At 32.0% G+C, this 16,271-nt stretch overlaps 1 protein-coding gene across 1 annotated transcript in view; it reads right to left on the bottom strand.

Annotated features, from left to right (window-relative positions):
* The window catches only part of NCAM2 (neural cell adhesion molecule 2), a 345,284-nt gene that overhangs the window by 4,840 nt on the left and 324,173 nt on the right, over positions 1–16,271 (bottom strand). The window contains exon 16 of the mRNA XM_016197622.2: positions 3,678–3,882. Within this exon, the coding sequence (XP_016053108.2) occupies positions 3,678–3,882 (205 nt within the window). The remainder of the gene's footprint in view (positions 1–3,677; positions 3,883–16,271) is intronic.

Here is a 16,271-nt window from a genome sequence, read left to right as displayed (position 1 = left end):
CCCCTCCCCCAGATAAGGAAGGGATGTGGAGTCTTCAACTAGTCAGGGACATACTGTTACTCTACAGTCCTACAATTATGCTCTGCGTATTTACCCAAATGAGTTGAAAACTTATGTCCACACAAAAGTCTGAACATGAATGTTTATAGAAATTCTATTCGTACTTGCCAAAAATTGGAACCAACCAAGATGTCTTTCTCAGTGGGTGAATAGATAAGCTGGTGCAGCCATACAAACCGATATTACTCAGCAATAAAGATCAATGAGCTGTCAAGCTACAAAATGACATGGAAGAACTCTAAATGTGTATTGCGAATGACCTAAGCCAGTCTTAAAAACCCAGATACACTGTAATTCCAACTATATGATGTTCTCAAAAAGGGAAAACTATAAAGAAAGCAAAAAAGATCAGTGGTTGGCAGGGTTTCAGGGTGAGGGAGTGAGGGAGAGATGCAATGGTGGAGCATTGGGCATATTAGGGCAGTGAAACTATTCCACAATATTGAAGTATAATATGTTGTTTTTATGTATCTGTTATATCTTTTTTCTCATTGAGGTTTTATATAATCTTTTTTCAATTTGAACTATGAAATTTTGGAAAAGAGTTTTTTCAAGGCGGGGTAACAGTGATGTAGAAAGTCATGGTGAATGGATAAAAAACATGGGATGAATCTTGTGTTTTCATCTTGCCAAGTCTTTAAGGTTACTTAAACTCAGCAGGATTTACAAACAGAAGTGGTGATGGATAAATTAACAAGTGATAGTCAAATAAAAATAAACAGCAGAACTTGAATATGCCTTGGTGCTTTGCCCATGGTCCCCAATATCCTTCCAGTTAGTTAAGACTAAAGCATGAAGGTCCTTTTTGATATATCTCTTTCTTTCACCCTAAAGTCCAATCAATCAATAGTATTTTACTCTACCTCAACTCTATCCAGAATCTATACATTTTTACATTCCTATAGTAGTACTAAGGCACTACCTTTGTCCAAAAGGCCATTATTTTTTACCTGGAGTATTTTAAGATCCTTTTACTTGGTCTTAATTCTAGATATTTCCATTACAGTTCTCCCATATTTCATTCTTTACCAGTAGCTAAAGTAATACATCTTCTTAAAAACCTTTCAGTAACTTTTAATTTAAAAAAATGATTCTTTTCTTTGACCCAAGAAGATTTAATACTTTAGTCCCCAGGCAATTCTCTGACCTGATATTTGTATCAGTCTTTCTCTTTGCCTCATACCTTCATATTTATTTGTCCTTTCAGTATAGTAAGCTCATTCCTGCCTCAGTGGCCTTTGTATTAATTGTTTCCCCAGGATAGGATGCTCTTCCCCTCTTTGCTATATTACTGGCTCCTTGTCACTTAACTCTTCAGTTTCAGTTTTACTTCCCTTGAGAACTCTTCAACGATCCAGTCTCTAGTAATAATTTATCATTGTTTTTTCATTTTTCTTAGTGCTTATTACTACTAGACACTTTCATTTTTAGTTCATGTTTATTTTACGTTTTCCTGCATTAAAACATGAATTCCATGTGAATAAAGTTTTTGTTCCCTTTGTTCATCACTTTATTGCTAGATTGCATAGCAGTGCTTGCTACCTGGTAATTATTTTGTAACTAATATTTGCTCAATGTTTGAGCAAGAATGAAAATGTATAAAATTCATCTTTGAGTTGTATATGTATATAACTTATCTAAATATGTGTAATTATGTAATATAATACATTACTTTCTAAATAGGTGAAAAAGAAACTAAAACTAAGTTTGATGATATGTTTGTTTAGTTAATAAGACAATGTAAAAACACAGTATTTTCTTATGAAGAAAGCAAAAGATATTGAATGGTGAATTGATCCCACTATATCTACTGCAACACATTAATATCCAATTCAAATGTGAACTAAAGCCTAATTTCTGTTTGTTCTTTGCTATGTTCTGTGTCCAGCAATTAAGCAGGTGACATGTTGATTGCAAATCGAATCTATTTTTTAATAGAAAATGTATGCTATCTAATTTAGCATCCCTTGAAGTGAAAAGTTCCCTACAGCATATCCATGAGAAATGGTCACAGACAAAATGCCTAATAATACTGAAATAGTCTTGGAGATAAAAAAGAACACAGCCATTCAGAATAAATTTTTTCTATATCCCTAAGCCTAGAAAATAATGTATGATACCATATGTACCTAAATGTATGCCTAGAAAAACAAGTAGAAAGGATTCAACAATCAAAAGAAATGAATTACTGTTACACTTTTGAGATAAGATAAAAATTTATCTAAAGACCACAAAGCAAAAATAAGTATGAAAACCTCTTACTCTTCTACATGACAAAGAAATTTAATATAAAATTCAGCTCGGCATATTTTCTCAGAATTCATATTTTGTCTGATTAAATGAAATGCCACAGAGAATTCCAAATTCTAATATATAGTCATCTTTTGATCAAAATTTGGAGGAGTAAATTCAGAACCTGTAATAATGTATTGCATAGCACATATATTTTCTATACAGACAACCTTGAAACTTGTATGTAGTCACGTCTTACAATGGTAGGCATTGGTACAATTTATGTTAACTCAGTTTAACTTAGTTTTTAACTCAGATTACTATGGGTGCCTTTTATTCAATATTAACTGAGAAATGATGGGAAAAATCATAACCAAATATAACTGTATTATTATCTATTATCTATCACCTCTCTATCACCTATCTATCACCTATCTATCTATCACCTATCTATCTATCATCTATCTATCATCTATCTATCTATCTATCTATCTATCTATCTATCTATCTATCTATCTATCTATCTATCTATCTATCATCTATCTATCTATCTATCATCTATCTATCTATCTGTCTATCATCTATCTATCTATCATCTATCTATCTATTTATCTATCATCTATCTATCATCTATCTATCACCTATCTATCTATCATCTATCTATCATCTATCTATCTATCTATCTATCTATCTATCTATCTATCTATCTATCTATCATCTATCATCTATCATCTATCATCTATCTATCTATCTATCATCTATCTATCATCTATCTATCTATCTATCTATCTATCTATCTATCTATCTATCTATCTATCATCTATCATCTATCTATCATCTATCATCTATCTATCTATCATCTATCTATCTATCATCTATCTATCATCTATCTATCATCAACTACTACTTATTTACCTATCAATATGTAAGTCGTGACAGCCGTGGCCAGGTATCTTAGTGGTTAGAGTGTCATTCTGATAGGCCAAGGATGTGGGTTCGATTCCCGGTCAGGGTACATATGAGAATCAACCAATTAATGTATAAATAAGTGGAACAAATCAGTGTTTCTTTCTTGCTCTCCCCCCCCCCCCAAATCAAAATATAAAAATGTAAAAAATTAAATCATGACAGTAAATTTGTTAACATGGATCCCATTTTAAGGTTTATTTTTTAATAGTAGTCTGTTTACAAAGTCAATTGGCTCTATAAGATGTTATATTTAAGGTCATACAGACTTAAGATCACAAAACAGCCAGATCAGTGCCCAATGGGTCTTATAGTAAAACTCTTTACTCTGCTGGAAAAACAAAGCCCTGAAAAAAGCTCAAACTTGACCTTGGCTTTTGTTTAACGTATCGTGCGTGATGCAGATGTCTGATACTCACAGGTATGCAGCTTTTCCTTCTTCCAGTTCTTTACTTTTGCCACTGGAGCCACTTTTCTTCCCACACATTCTCCTGGTGATGCACATTAATAACCCACATTGTCGAATAAAGAAGCAGCTGACATCTGTTACCACAAGGATTAGCAAGAGTGCAGCAACTCCCAGGCCAATAACTGCTCCAAGCCCAAGACCATTAAAAAGTGTGTCTTAAAAAAAATAAAATAAATATATAATAATTTTATTAAACCTCACACTAGAAAAGATCATACAGTTATTTTAAAAATAAATCTTATCCAAGAAATATTCAGCTAAAGACAAGAAAGAAGGGATAGTCATTAGGTGAATTCTATTTCATGGTTGTTGAGAGCTAGTCTCTGGTTTCCAAACAATATTTTAGGCAACTGATACAGTAGTGCTTTGAAATATTTTTACAAAATTTTTAGATAAAAACTCTTAAGTAACAATTTTTTCCAAAAGACTTCTTGATTCCCTGTGGGAAAGGTAATGAATATTATCAGAAAGTCACAGCCACTAAAAGATCATCACTTTGTTAAAAGGAAAATATAGTCAAAACTCCTGTAACAGAAGTGTTAAATGTTCTTTACATAATTATTTTAGTGTGCAGACTTAAATTTAGTGTGAAAATTAAATGATGGCTCCAAGCACTTTGCTTTGACAAAGAATACATTTAAAAATATCTTTGTGTGAATATTTTAAAAACCATTCTTTTAGAAGAAATGTGTGCTTGTATTTTTCTAGTTAATATTTTAACAGGTCATATCAGACTAGAGGCAAACTTAACAGAATTATGGTATTTATGACCTTCCTGAAGGTAGGGCATGAGGGGAGCCACTTTTCCTTGGCATGTAGTTGCAGGAAATCTCAAAAGCCTTACAGAGAGTATCCATGAAAAGGGTGATTGGGAATGGGACAGAATATGCTGACTGACAAAGTAGAAATGGCAAGAGAGATTCACAGGGCAAAAGTAAGTCTAGTGTTACATGTCTGTGGTAGAAGATGAGGGTTCACTGTACAACTATAACCATATAGACAGGATAATACGCACAATGGAAAGAAACCAGGTTAAATTGGTGATATTGTGTTATCTAAAGGCCAAAAGGAGGATTACATAAGACAATTTTATAGAATTATTCAAAATGATTTTTAACACAAGTATGCTAAAATTTGTTTGCATAACATTATAAAATTATAATTTCCCTTTTAATGATAAAAAGCAAGTTTATTATCCAGATCATAATGGCATGCTCGCTAAGTAACTGATATGGAACACAAGTGAAAGATACAGAAACAGATATAAATTTGAGATTTTAGAAAACCACTGAATAATTGTATGTAAAACAAAGTTTTTCTAAGTCAGTTTTTAAAAGTTAGGTCAAATATTTTAATAATGAATCAAAAAAAATTTATCCAAAAGAATCAACATAATTATTCCTTTTCTTTTTATCTTTATTGTTGAAAGTATTACAGATTCCCCCTTTCCCCCCTTCTTGACCCCTTCTACCCCACACTGGCCCCCGCCCCAGGCCTTCACCACACTATTGTCTGTGTCCATGGGTTATGCTACTTATTTTGAATTTACCACTCACGGGCTGATCTTGAATATGTCACACCTGTCTGAATGCTAGTATGTTTTTCTGCAGAATGACTCTCATGTCTACATTTACTTTATTGGTAATTATTTTGGACATACTGCACATGATTCAACAACCAAAGCTCAAAAAAGAATAGCTGAAAATACACGTCCAATTGGGCTTTCGCCTCGTGGACATATTCACGCTATGATCTTTGTGCTTTCAACTAGTCATTTCTTTCTTTCTTCAGTTAGATTCCTCTTGATACCGTTATAATAATTGGAAAAGAGCAAAGGGAAGCTGCAACTTAATGCATGCCCAGTAAAGTCTAGGGGATGTAGCGAGGGTGCTCGTCTGCCGGTCATACCTGGGAACAGGGCATTGGCCAGAGTAGCTGTGTAGGTGTGGCCACAGCAAGCTCAGAAGATTTGATATTTAAGCTCCTGACTAAGGGAGTTTGTGCTCTTGGCTCTTGGCCCTCTTGGGATCCTGGCTCTCTTGTTGCAGGGGTGGTGCTCCCCTGCTTTCACCCACATGGCTCATGGACTGATGGGCTGGGACTAGCCTGATGCTGTAAACTCTGGACACTGGCATTGCTTCTCACTCTGCTAACGCCCCAGGACTGACTTAAGGAAAATGGGACTTTGGAAACCAAGAGAATTTCACACAAATAAAAATCATTCATTCTCTCTTGTGGGTCTTAGAAAATTATTTTTCTCAAGATACTGCAAGAACCTCACTCCCACTAGCAATGGAGAAACTCCACCTGCACAGTCCTCCAAATAACACTCTCACATGCAGACATAGTTGTAAGCAATACATCCCACAGATGATGTATCTGGTCCATTATATAAATCCCCACTTAGGTATTTCAAGCATGAAATCTGGCTTTGTACTTAAATGTACTGGGTCTGCTGTCTGAAAATCCTGGTTCCATCACTTACTGCTGTATGTCCTTAGGTGAGTCAGCTCACTTCATTAAGGCCCAGATTCCTCTTTAGCAAAATAGGGACAGTTATAGAAACAACCACCACCAACTGGCTCATGGGTTAGGAAAAGATAACTGTGAATAAGCTACTTAACACTTCTAGCACTTATTGTCCATCACTAGTAAAATTTTAACAAATATTTAAAGTTATTATTTTACTGTTACAAAATTCTAGAAAAATGCGTTTTTATGAAAAAAAATAGTCTATCTAAAGCTTCAATTGTCTGAAGCAACCTACAGTATCTCTTATTAAGCACTGATTATTCTCTTGAGAATATAATCACTTTTTTTAATGACTTAGGTTTAGCTAGTTAGCGTTTAAATGATAAATGTTTTCCTTTGTTACCTTTTTAGCATGAAAGCAGTATATTGATCTGCTTCACTTCCATCTTTCAAAAAAGCTCTTAGAAACATTTTAGATGTAAAGTACTTGATAGCAAAGGAATATTGATACTAAATTACCTATTATTTATTTTTAGAGAAAAAAATGATAACTTTTTAAGTTACAATGAAAATGTTTAAAGGTTTCTTGGTTATTTTTATGAAAACCAAATATATTTTTGTCATTGCAGAGGATAGGATGGACATCAAATGGGTTTATATTATTGATACATAATTTTATTTTTCAGGTAATGTTTTTTAAAGAGTCAGCTTAAGAATGTATTTAAATATATATTCTCATATCTCATGAGGTTAGGGTACAATAACTATGAAAGCTAAATTTTCTAATTTATTTTTCTGCCACCAATTTACTCTGGTGTCGAAGTTTACTTATTTGTCTTTGGATTTGTCACAAAAAACCCATAGGCATAAGCAAAATACATCACTAGGATTTGGGGACAAGCAATGATTTATTTTTCAGAAGCATACAGAGACTTCTTCTTTATAAGCTAATTATGGCTTAAATTATTTAACAAATTGAAGTGGTTACAGCAATCATTGAAAGGTTTTAAATTAATATTTCCTCTTTTACCTTTTTAGCGCAGCTTTCCAGAACACTTATACATGTATGATATAATTTTAATAACAAGCCCATTATAAGGGAAAACTGTATTATCAGGTCTGTTTTACACATAAGAAAACTGAGTTCCAGAGAGAACAAATGAAGAATATTTAACTTCAGGTTTTACATTTCTGAGACCTGTTAGAGTTGACATTTTTATCAGGTATTCAACATCAAATAATGAAAAGGCCAGGACAAAATATAGTGAATTAATTAAAATGTGCAATTTTCTTACAGGAAAATGTCAATATCCATTTTCCCCTGTACTTCTAAGTGGAAGAACAATTTAAGTAAAGTACACGGGCTTCCTGTCAAGATGGTGGCGTAGGTATATAAAAAAATGAACTTCAAGTTTGTCATATGCGTGTCTTTCATGTTTCTGTTGTGGAAACTCACTACTAACACGCTGAATTCATTTTCTGTAAAATTTACTATATTTTATAATACTATTTTTTTTTTTTTAATTGCACCATGTTGATCACGCCACACTTGGTGGTTTTTTTTTCCTGCTTAAATAGTTCGGTATTTTATTTAACTCGCCTTCTATGTGTATGTGCAATCTCCCAACGGACTGAGAATTGCTTTGACTTGGAAAGGTGAAAAAGATACCGAGAATGAAATGTTTTTAGTTTAAAAGGCCCCAGGTGGAGGTTTGATTGTTGCCCCCAGGACACTGGCAGCTGGTGTCATAGGAAATACAGCTAGATACAGTAAATAAGCAGCTTAACAGTGTGGAAGACATCAAGATCTTTAAAAGCTCTTTGTTGTATACGTCACGTCATTACTAGATACTATTTCCTTCCACGGCTGAGGTAGGCACAGGTGTCTTCTGTGCAGACATTCCTCCTGTATGCTGCCCAGAGTAACCCACCTTCAAATTGACTCATCTGTGGAAAATCTAGGCACAAATCTGTATATATATATGCCCTTTGTGAAAACAGGTGGGGCAGGCGCCTTTCTGCAGTTGGACTCCATTGAAACCACAATGTCAGCTTCTTTAAAATCAGACATCTGGATGATCTGAAAACTTGTGGCCACATAGTTTTTGTTTTGTTTTTTTCTTTTAAAATTATTAATCCATTTATGCTTCACAAACCTTCACTGAGTGTCTATTAAGTTAGTTTAGAATATAAGAGATTTTCTGATAGGTACTAAAATAAAATTAGCAAAGATTAACATAAATTCCCCAAATGTAATTTCATTGACTGGATTCCAACAGACACAGCAAAGGTAAAAAAGGGTATGATTTTTGTTTTCTTTCTTAACATAGTAAATTTACTGGGGTGGCACTGGTTAGTAAGATTATATAGGTTTCAAGTGTACATTTCTATGATACATGATCTGTATATTGCATTGTGTGCCCACCACTCAAAGTCAAATTATCTTCTGTCACCATATATTTGGCTCCCTTTACCCTTTACTAACCTCCTGCCCCCAGCCCCTTCCCTCTGGCAACCACCAGGGTTGTGTCTATGAGTTTCAGTTTTATATCCCACATATGTGAAATAAGTCAGTCAAAAAAGCTAAGAACCATATGATTTCACTCATATGTAGGGCAAGGTTTTTATATGAACAAAGACATACAGTTAATAGTGAGAGTTTTCACTAGAAGTATGGGAACCTCCTTGCATTACAGAAAGCTGGGTAATACATACACTTAAAAGAAAACATTGTGCTAATTTAAAAACCAATAAAACCATCCCTAAGAATCTCACAGTTTCTTGTATTATGTTAGATAAACTGGTTTCATAAATCACCTGTCACTAGAGACTTAGAAATGATCTTAAATTGATAAATTTATTTTCTGTGATATTTTTCCTAGGATCCTCCAAATCAACAAAAAAATAGGAAAGTATAGTAGGAAAAAAATCCAAAATATAGAAAGTGAAATTAGGGTCTTGATTGGGCTAACAGGTTTTTTTTTAAGATTTAAAAAATTTAATAAGCTTCCCAACGTAAAAAATAGTGATATCGAAAATAAAGTGTCACCACAATATCCCCCCAGTACAGACAAAGCTGCAGCCTTTACATTTCTTGACATAACCACTTGTTAAGAACGAAAATAATATTCTGCGACCCTGTGGAGTTGTGTAGAGAAAATGCCTTATTATGCATTTATGAAACCTTCTGTTTCCAACAGGGAGTACTGAACCTCCTAAACAGAGCCTGAACCGGATTAAGATTTGTCTTTGGACTTTCACTTCTCAGTTAAACTAAATGGGGAATCAGGCATACACGTATAAATGCCATATTTATATATTTTAGATATTTAGAAAAATAATTTTAAATATCTATTTTTATATATTTGAAGCAACATGACTTTCATATCACATTTGCAGGTGTAATCAAAAATAGAAATTAAACAGGAAAAGGGAAACTTTGATTCACTCATTTTAAAATTCTCTATTAAAGAGAGAAATGTTAAAACCATTGATATTAGCAATCTAAGCACCATGTCAGGCTATTTCCACTGCTCTAAATATCACATTTCTCTTTTGTCTTGACTATGGGCCTGCGGAATTTATGGTGCCTGGTGTTCATTCCTGAATTGACAGATTCATGCAATCTTGATTCATTTTGATTCATATTGATTTCCCTTTTTGAAACAAATGTTTGAAATTCTGAGGTTTCCAATGTCTGGTCAATACTCTTTAACTGTATTAATTAGAAATGACAAAACTATGGCAAATTGTATCAGCAAGAATGATTAAAATACCATTTGCATTAATTCAAAAATTTTTTAAAAATCAAAAGGAAAACTCAAGAGCAAATATGATTAGATTTTATATTCTTTCTCTCCTTTAGGCTACTTTTTAAATTGTTTCTCCATACACCCAGAAAAATATTGAGTATGCCTTCATAAGATACATGTTTTTTAAAAAATTATAAACTGGTAATATAATATTTATACTTTGAAAAATGCAATGTACAACTATAAAACTAAAAAATAATTAGAAAGGTGATATAAAATACATATTAATTGAAATTCTAATTTTTTAAATCTTTACAGTGGTATGTTCAACTGTTTGTGACCCACATACCACTACTGGATATATTGAAATAATTATAATTTTATTGTTGCATTTTTGATGAAATGTATATATAATTCCCATGAGTTCTAGCTCAAATATCCCTTGATGATCATATATAAAAGCACTTTGGGAATTCCAAAGCATTATACAAATATGTTATTATTTCTTGCTGCACTTATTACTTGGTTTATAGTAATTTCTTTTTTCTCATTATTTGTTTATAGTATAATCTTTTAAAAAATTAAATCTCTACCCTAAAACTTCCTAGATTTTAGCAAGAGTGTTTACTTACTAAATATTTATTTAGTTATATTGCTAACATTCATGAACTATGATGCACAAATTAATTGCAATGCTTAAGTCTTAAAAGTGCCTTTTTAGTTGTTTGTTGATAAATTCTCTTCATTAAGTCCTCAGGTTAAGATAATTTATTAAAGCTCATTTTCACTGTAGTTTTATATGTACATTTCACTGTGATCAGAACTCAACACCTTTTTTAGTTTAATGTTATTATTTTCTTATGAATTTTTTTATTCATATAGTAAATTATCTTTTATTTTTGGGAGGGTCATCTTCTTACTCTCTGTGCTGAATTAAAGTCTTTTTTGACATTAAAATGCATGAAAGCAAGATAATTATTAATAATGCTCTATTGTCTCTGATAGGTTGACATTGACTTTTGCTCACTTTGGGGTAAAGAATATATTCTTTATTTGCTATTCTCATCTTCTGTCATTCATTTTGCCCCCTTTAGTTCAGTACTAGTTTTTTTTGTTTTTTTTTTAATAGCTACTTTTATTGTTATGGTTATTTTGGACACTATTTCAGACACATTCATCTTCATTGAAATAAAACTAAAATTAATACTCTCAAAAGATTATTACAAAATGGATCAAAGGCTCCTTCCTAAAAAACAATAAAGACTACTTCTTTTGTGTTCTGATCTTTTATTCTGTTATATCTAGGTTCCTTTTTGTATAGCACGTAGAATTCATGAGATAAAAGAAGCATTTACATCATTCAGGTTCCTGACAAAACACACTTATTCGTGACATTTTAAGTTCATCTGAGTTCATATTATTCATATATTTGACTGTTGACTGAACTAGCTGAATGAAAATTGTGTGGGTACAACATGTAATCTCATGCATTTTTCAATGAACACTTTAAAGAAAAAGGTATGCGTTACTAGTTATCTGTAAGGGCTATGAAAAGAGCATTGTTATAAGTGAAGAAAAAATGGCAAAGGGTCTTTTATAAGGGCTTGCATCTAGGAAAAGATTTATTGGAATATTAAAATTTAAAATCTTTAAAAATATAGGAGTGGGCAAAAGTAGGTTTACAGTTGTTTATATGGAAAAAGACATGCAGGTTATGATTATTACAATAGCATTATTAACTCAAAAGAATGACAAAAAACCCTTGTATATTAAAAATCAAAATTGAGTTATAATCATAGGAAAAATACATAATTATATAAAATTGTACTGGTTTAGAAGAGCTTTGTGAGTAGGAGGCATTTTTAGATTTTAGGATCAGTAATTTGCTGTGTTTTAAATGAACCGGTATTGAGGTCATTGAAGCTCTTTGTATATCCAGAAACAAATTATAAAAGTTCATGTTGGAGACTAATACTTATGTGGAAGTTCATTTTCTATCATATTCTAGCTTTTTTGTGCCTTGAAAATACTATTTGTCATATCCACATCTTATAAGCAAAATTTAGCAATACTATTTCAACATTACTCAAATATATTAATAAAGCTCAGTGCTGTTATTTGTATATGTTTTGAATTCCCAGGCAATTTCAGCACATTATAACAAGGTGGTCATGTCTTTCCTATGTATATTCAAACAATACTGAAATAGACTCACTACCAAATTTGTTTCCATACAACTTTCCTTTTTTGAGAGGTGAAAACTGTATTTTACATCACCTGTTCCTTGTTACTATGTCTATTCTTTAGCCATTTTGATTCTTCTGTAAAAATGTAGTGTTACATGTATAACTATATCTTTTTAAAAAATATAAACTCAATGGCAATCCAAAATATTCTTCCAAATCACTTCTCCCTATTAAGAAGTATTATGTGGAAGAAGGTAGGGTATAAAGGCAGCATTGATAAAACCAGACTAATTTTTTTTTTAAGTATGATTTGGGGAAAGAAAAAGTAGCTAAAGAAGACATTTGGTTTAGAAATGAAAAGAGAATTGAAAACATGTATATAAATAGCATTTATAATTTTAAAACTATACTTCTGAGTGTTTTTCCTACATTACAAAATCGATGACATCCATATAGGATTAAATTAAAATTGACATTTTACAATTTGCTTGTTGAAATTCCAAACTGTATAATCTATTTATTATAAAATTCTTAAATATACATACCTTTGATTATTTGAAATGTATAAGAGAGTAAATGAAAACTGTAAACAAATATATGAATGAAATTATGATTTTCCATGGAATTTAAGCATATTGGGTTTTGCAAAACTTCCAGTTTTAGACACTCACTATATGGTGTCTTAGAGACTTCATTATGGTCATATATTTTAAAAAATCAAGTTACAGTATTACAACTAAACATTCTAAACATGTCTAAACATTCTAAACAGGCCACTTATAACAAATATTTTCTTGTTTCCAGAGCATCAGGGAGTTTTGTGTTTAACTTTCCATGTAACATACATACCCAGTTTAGCCTTTGAAATTACGTAGAAACAATAGCAAACAAAAAATAGCAAATTGACGCTTGTTGCTCATGGATTCTTCAAAACAGAAATGCAAGTTGTTGTTAATCCTGACCTGAGGATATCTTTTTCCATTGCTTTTCAGAGACGGTGGAAGGGAGGGAGGGAGGGGGAGAGAGAGGGGAGAGAGAGAGAGAGAGAGAGAGACATGGATGTGTCTAGACACAGGGACTGGTTGCCTCTGGCATGCGCCTGGGGCATCCAAGGCAGGTGCCCTTGGTCAGGAAATGAACCGAGGCAGTTCGGTGTGCGGCAGACACTCTAACTACTGAGCCACACCTGCCATGGGTGAAGACATTATTTTTAAACCATATTTAAGTAGATAAAATACTATATTTTAATGCGATTTTTTTCAATATTTTATTATTCATTTTTGTAATAATAAATGAGAAATGAGTAGAGAAGCAAGCATATAGCCACTAGGCAAATGATGCGTTGAAACTGTTTATTTTGACTTCTTAAAATGAAGAGGATAGGTGCTGAGATGGAAATACATATTTTAGTTTTTATTAGACAGTAAGTAAAAATACTACTTATATAATAGGAAAAAAAAATTTCTGCCAACAATGTAGATGTGACTTTATAAGGTGTTTCCAGAAAATGTGTAAAAAATTAGAAAGTGACAAAGTTTAATTTGATATTCATTTAAGACTATAAACTCACTGTGTGTTTATTTCATTGATTCTGGGAAAGCAGCTACTTGTACAAGTTGAAGTGAGAGAAACAGCTGACTAATAGAAGTACCATGACTTCTGGCAGCAACTGTAGTTGGTTAATACATAGTCTTTACTTTGCCACGTGCTTTCCTCTATTGGCCAATCAAGAAGAAATTAATGAAACTAAGTCAAAGACATAAGACCATACAAGTATAGAATAGAATTGGTTCAGTGCAATGTAATAAATCAAAGATATGAAGAAAACTGAGAATTCAAGTTGTTTGACTATGTCAGTGACTAGTTACTTGGTTTCTCTGATCCTCAGCTTCTTACTATACTAAAATAATGGTGTTTGATTAGAATATTAGAATAGATTTCCTCAAATCCCTTTAGTTTCTTCGCAGTGGCTCAAAACAATAAAGTGATATAATGTTAATGTGACTGTCACTAGAAAAATATCAAACAATCCCAGACACTTCCCATTGGATATCATCTCATTGTCATGAGACTTCAAGAAAAAATTAAAAACAAGAGCAACGTAGGAAAACAATTTAACTCTGTCCCAGTGTTCAAGACTTCTAGAACTGTGGCATCAATTGAAAGAAGTTGAAATATTACAACAAAATATAGACATTATATTAAAACTTTCATTTTGGAATTTATACAAACATGTTTTAAAGGGTGGCATATATATTAAGATATGTAGATGGGAGTGGGCTGTTCTAGAATAAGAGATTGTGTGCTTTAGAATAATGCAAGTCTTAAAAGTGAACATTTTCTTTTGCAATTTCTACACTATTTCATTTTTATCTGCAGTACAACACGACTGTGTTTGATCAGATATACATATATTCATGTCTAAACCAGAAATTGTAATTTTATTACTTTAGAAAAACTGACTAATTTACATTTTAAGAAGTTATTATTTGAATCCAGGTCCTGTGCTAAAACAAAAATGTTTTATTAAGAGCACTGCAGCTGGGTTCTAATTGTGACTCTTTACTATATAAATTATAATAATTATTAACTTCTTTAGGCCTCACCATTCTCATCTAAAATATGAGAGAAATGACCCCTCAGAGGCACTGCATGAAGAGGGAATGAAATATTACGCTTAGGCATTCTGCACAGCGCGTGACAGTGTGTTTTAAAAAAATAAAAGGTACTCTGTTTTTGTATTATTTTTATCATTATTTATAGATTTCCAAAGTCGTTTATGTTTCATACTTTGGTTGTGGATAAGCAAAGAACCTACATGCTCTCCTATGACTACAATGATATATTAATCAAAACAATTAGAGAAAAATCACTTTAAGCATTTATGTCTGCTCTTATAAACATTCGTAGCAGTGGAGACTACTCAATAATTATTGACATTATTAATTATATTCATATGTATCACTGTTATCTTCTGATTATCTTGGCCTCCCAATAGTAATAAAAGTTTCTAAGAAGGTCCTAGAATTAGTGTACTATGAAAGTAACAGTATTTGTTATTGTTTCTAAATTATTTTTACAATATAAGTCTGCAGCTGATGTATTATTTCTTCCAAAAGAGAAATCACTCAATTATTATATGTTTATTACATTGAAATACAGGAGTTGACCAAGTTAGAAATGAAAACACACAACAAGGACAGAAAAGGTTTGTACCAGTAATAAAGAAAACACATATAACGAAGTTTTTCCTCAGTTTTCTTTATTACAACCATGGAGACACATAAATACAGAAAATAAAATGACATTTAATATACTATGAAACACATGCATAAGATTACACACAGTGTTGAATATCATGTTGAGGGTTTTAAATAAGAGATGATACTGAAGACAATACATTTAGAACATGTACATTTTTTTCATGAAAATAAGCTATGATGAAAACAGATGCAATTAAAATAATCAGAAATAGTCACTTTAAAACAGAAGTGTTATACATAAAACCAATGTAAGATGTGAGATAAAATATTCTTGAAAAAAGTTCATGAATTGTGGATATTATTTAAAACAGTAAATTTTAATTGACTGCTTTTAGGAAAAAGATTAGCTAGAATAATTATTTCATAGTGACCATTTAGTGCATACATAGAATTTTTAAGAATCCAGTATACTTTAAAAAATGATGCTGCCTCTTAATATTGTGCACTGTTTGCAAAGCGTGACTTTATATTTTATTACTTAGAATGGAATACTAAAGAATTACTGAATTTAGCTTGAACATACACAATTAAGAAAATTTGCAATATAACTAGGCTTAATACAACCAACATTACATTAGTTCACATTTAATATAAAATTCAGGTCCACTTGAATGAACATCTTTAAAAAGTAGGTAAAATAATAGTGTACCAACAAACATAGGACATCAGTCGTAGTTCCGGTCATCTCAGATATACTAATAGAATGCTTGAATATGTGTTATGCGTTTTCCCTGGCTATTGTGTGCATGTTTTTAAATATATATCAGCTAAAACTGATATAATAGAACATTCCACTCTTCGGTACTGTTTAGGGACAGATATTTGAGGCTTCAAAAATAGTAGCCACTTGGAAAGGAAGGATGCTACCAGA

This window comes from Miniopterus natalensis, chromosome 6 (genome assembly GCF_054644295.1).
Source record: "Miniopterus natalensis isolate mMinNat1 chromosome 6, mMinNat1.hap1, whole genome shotgun sequence".
Classification (NCBI taxonomy): Eukaryota; Metazoa; Chordata; class Mammalia; order Chiroptera; family Miniopteridae; genus Miniopterus; species Miniopterus natalensis.
This window is presented reverse-complemented; position numbering and strand designations above follow the sequence as displayed.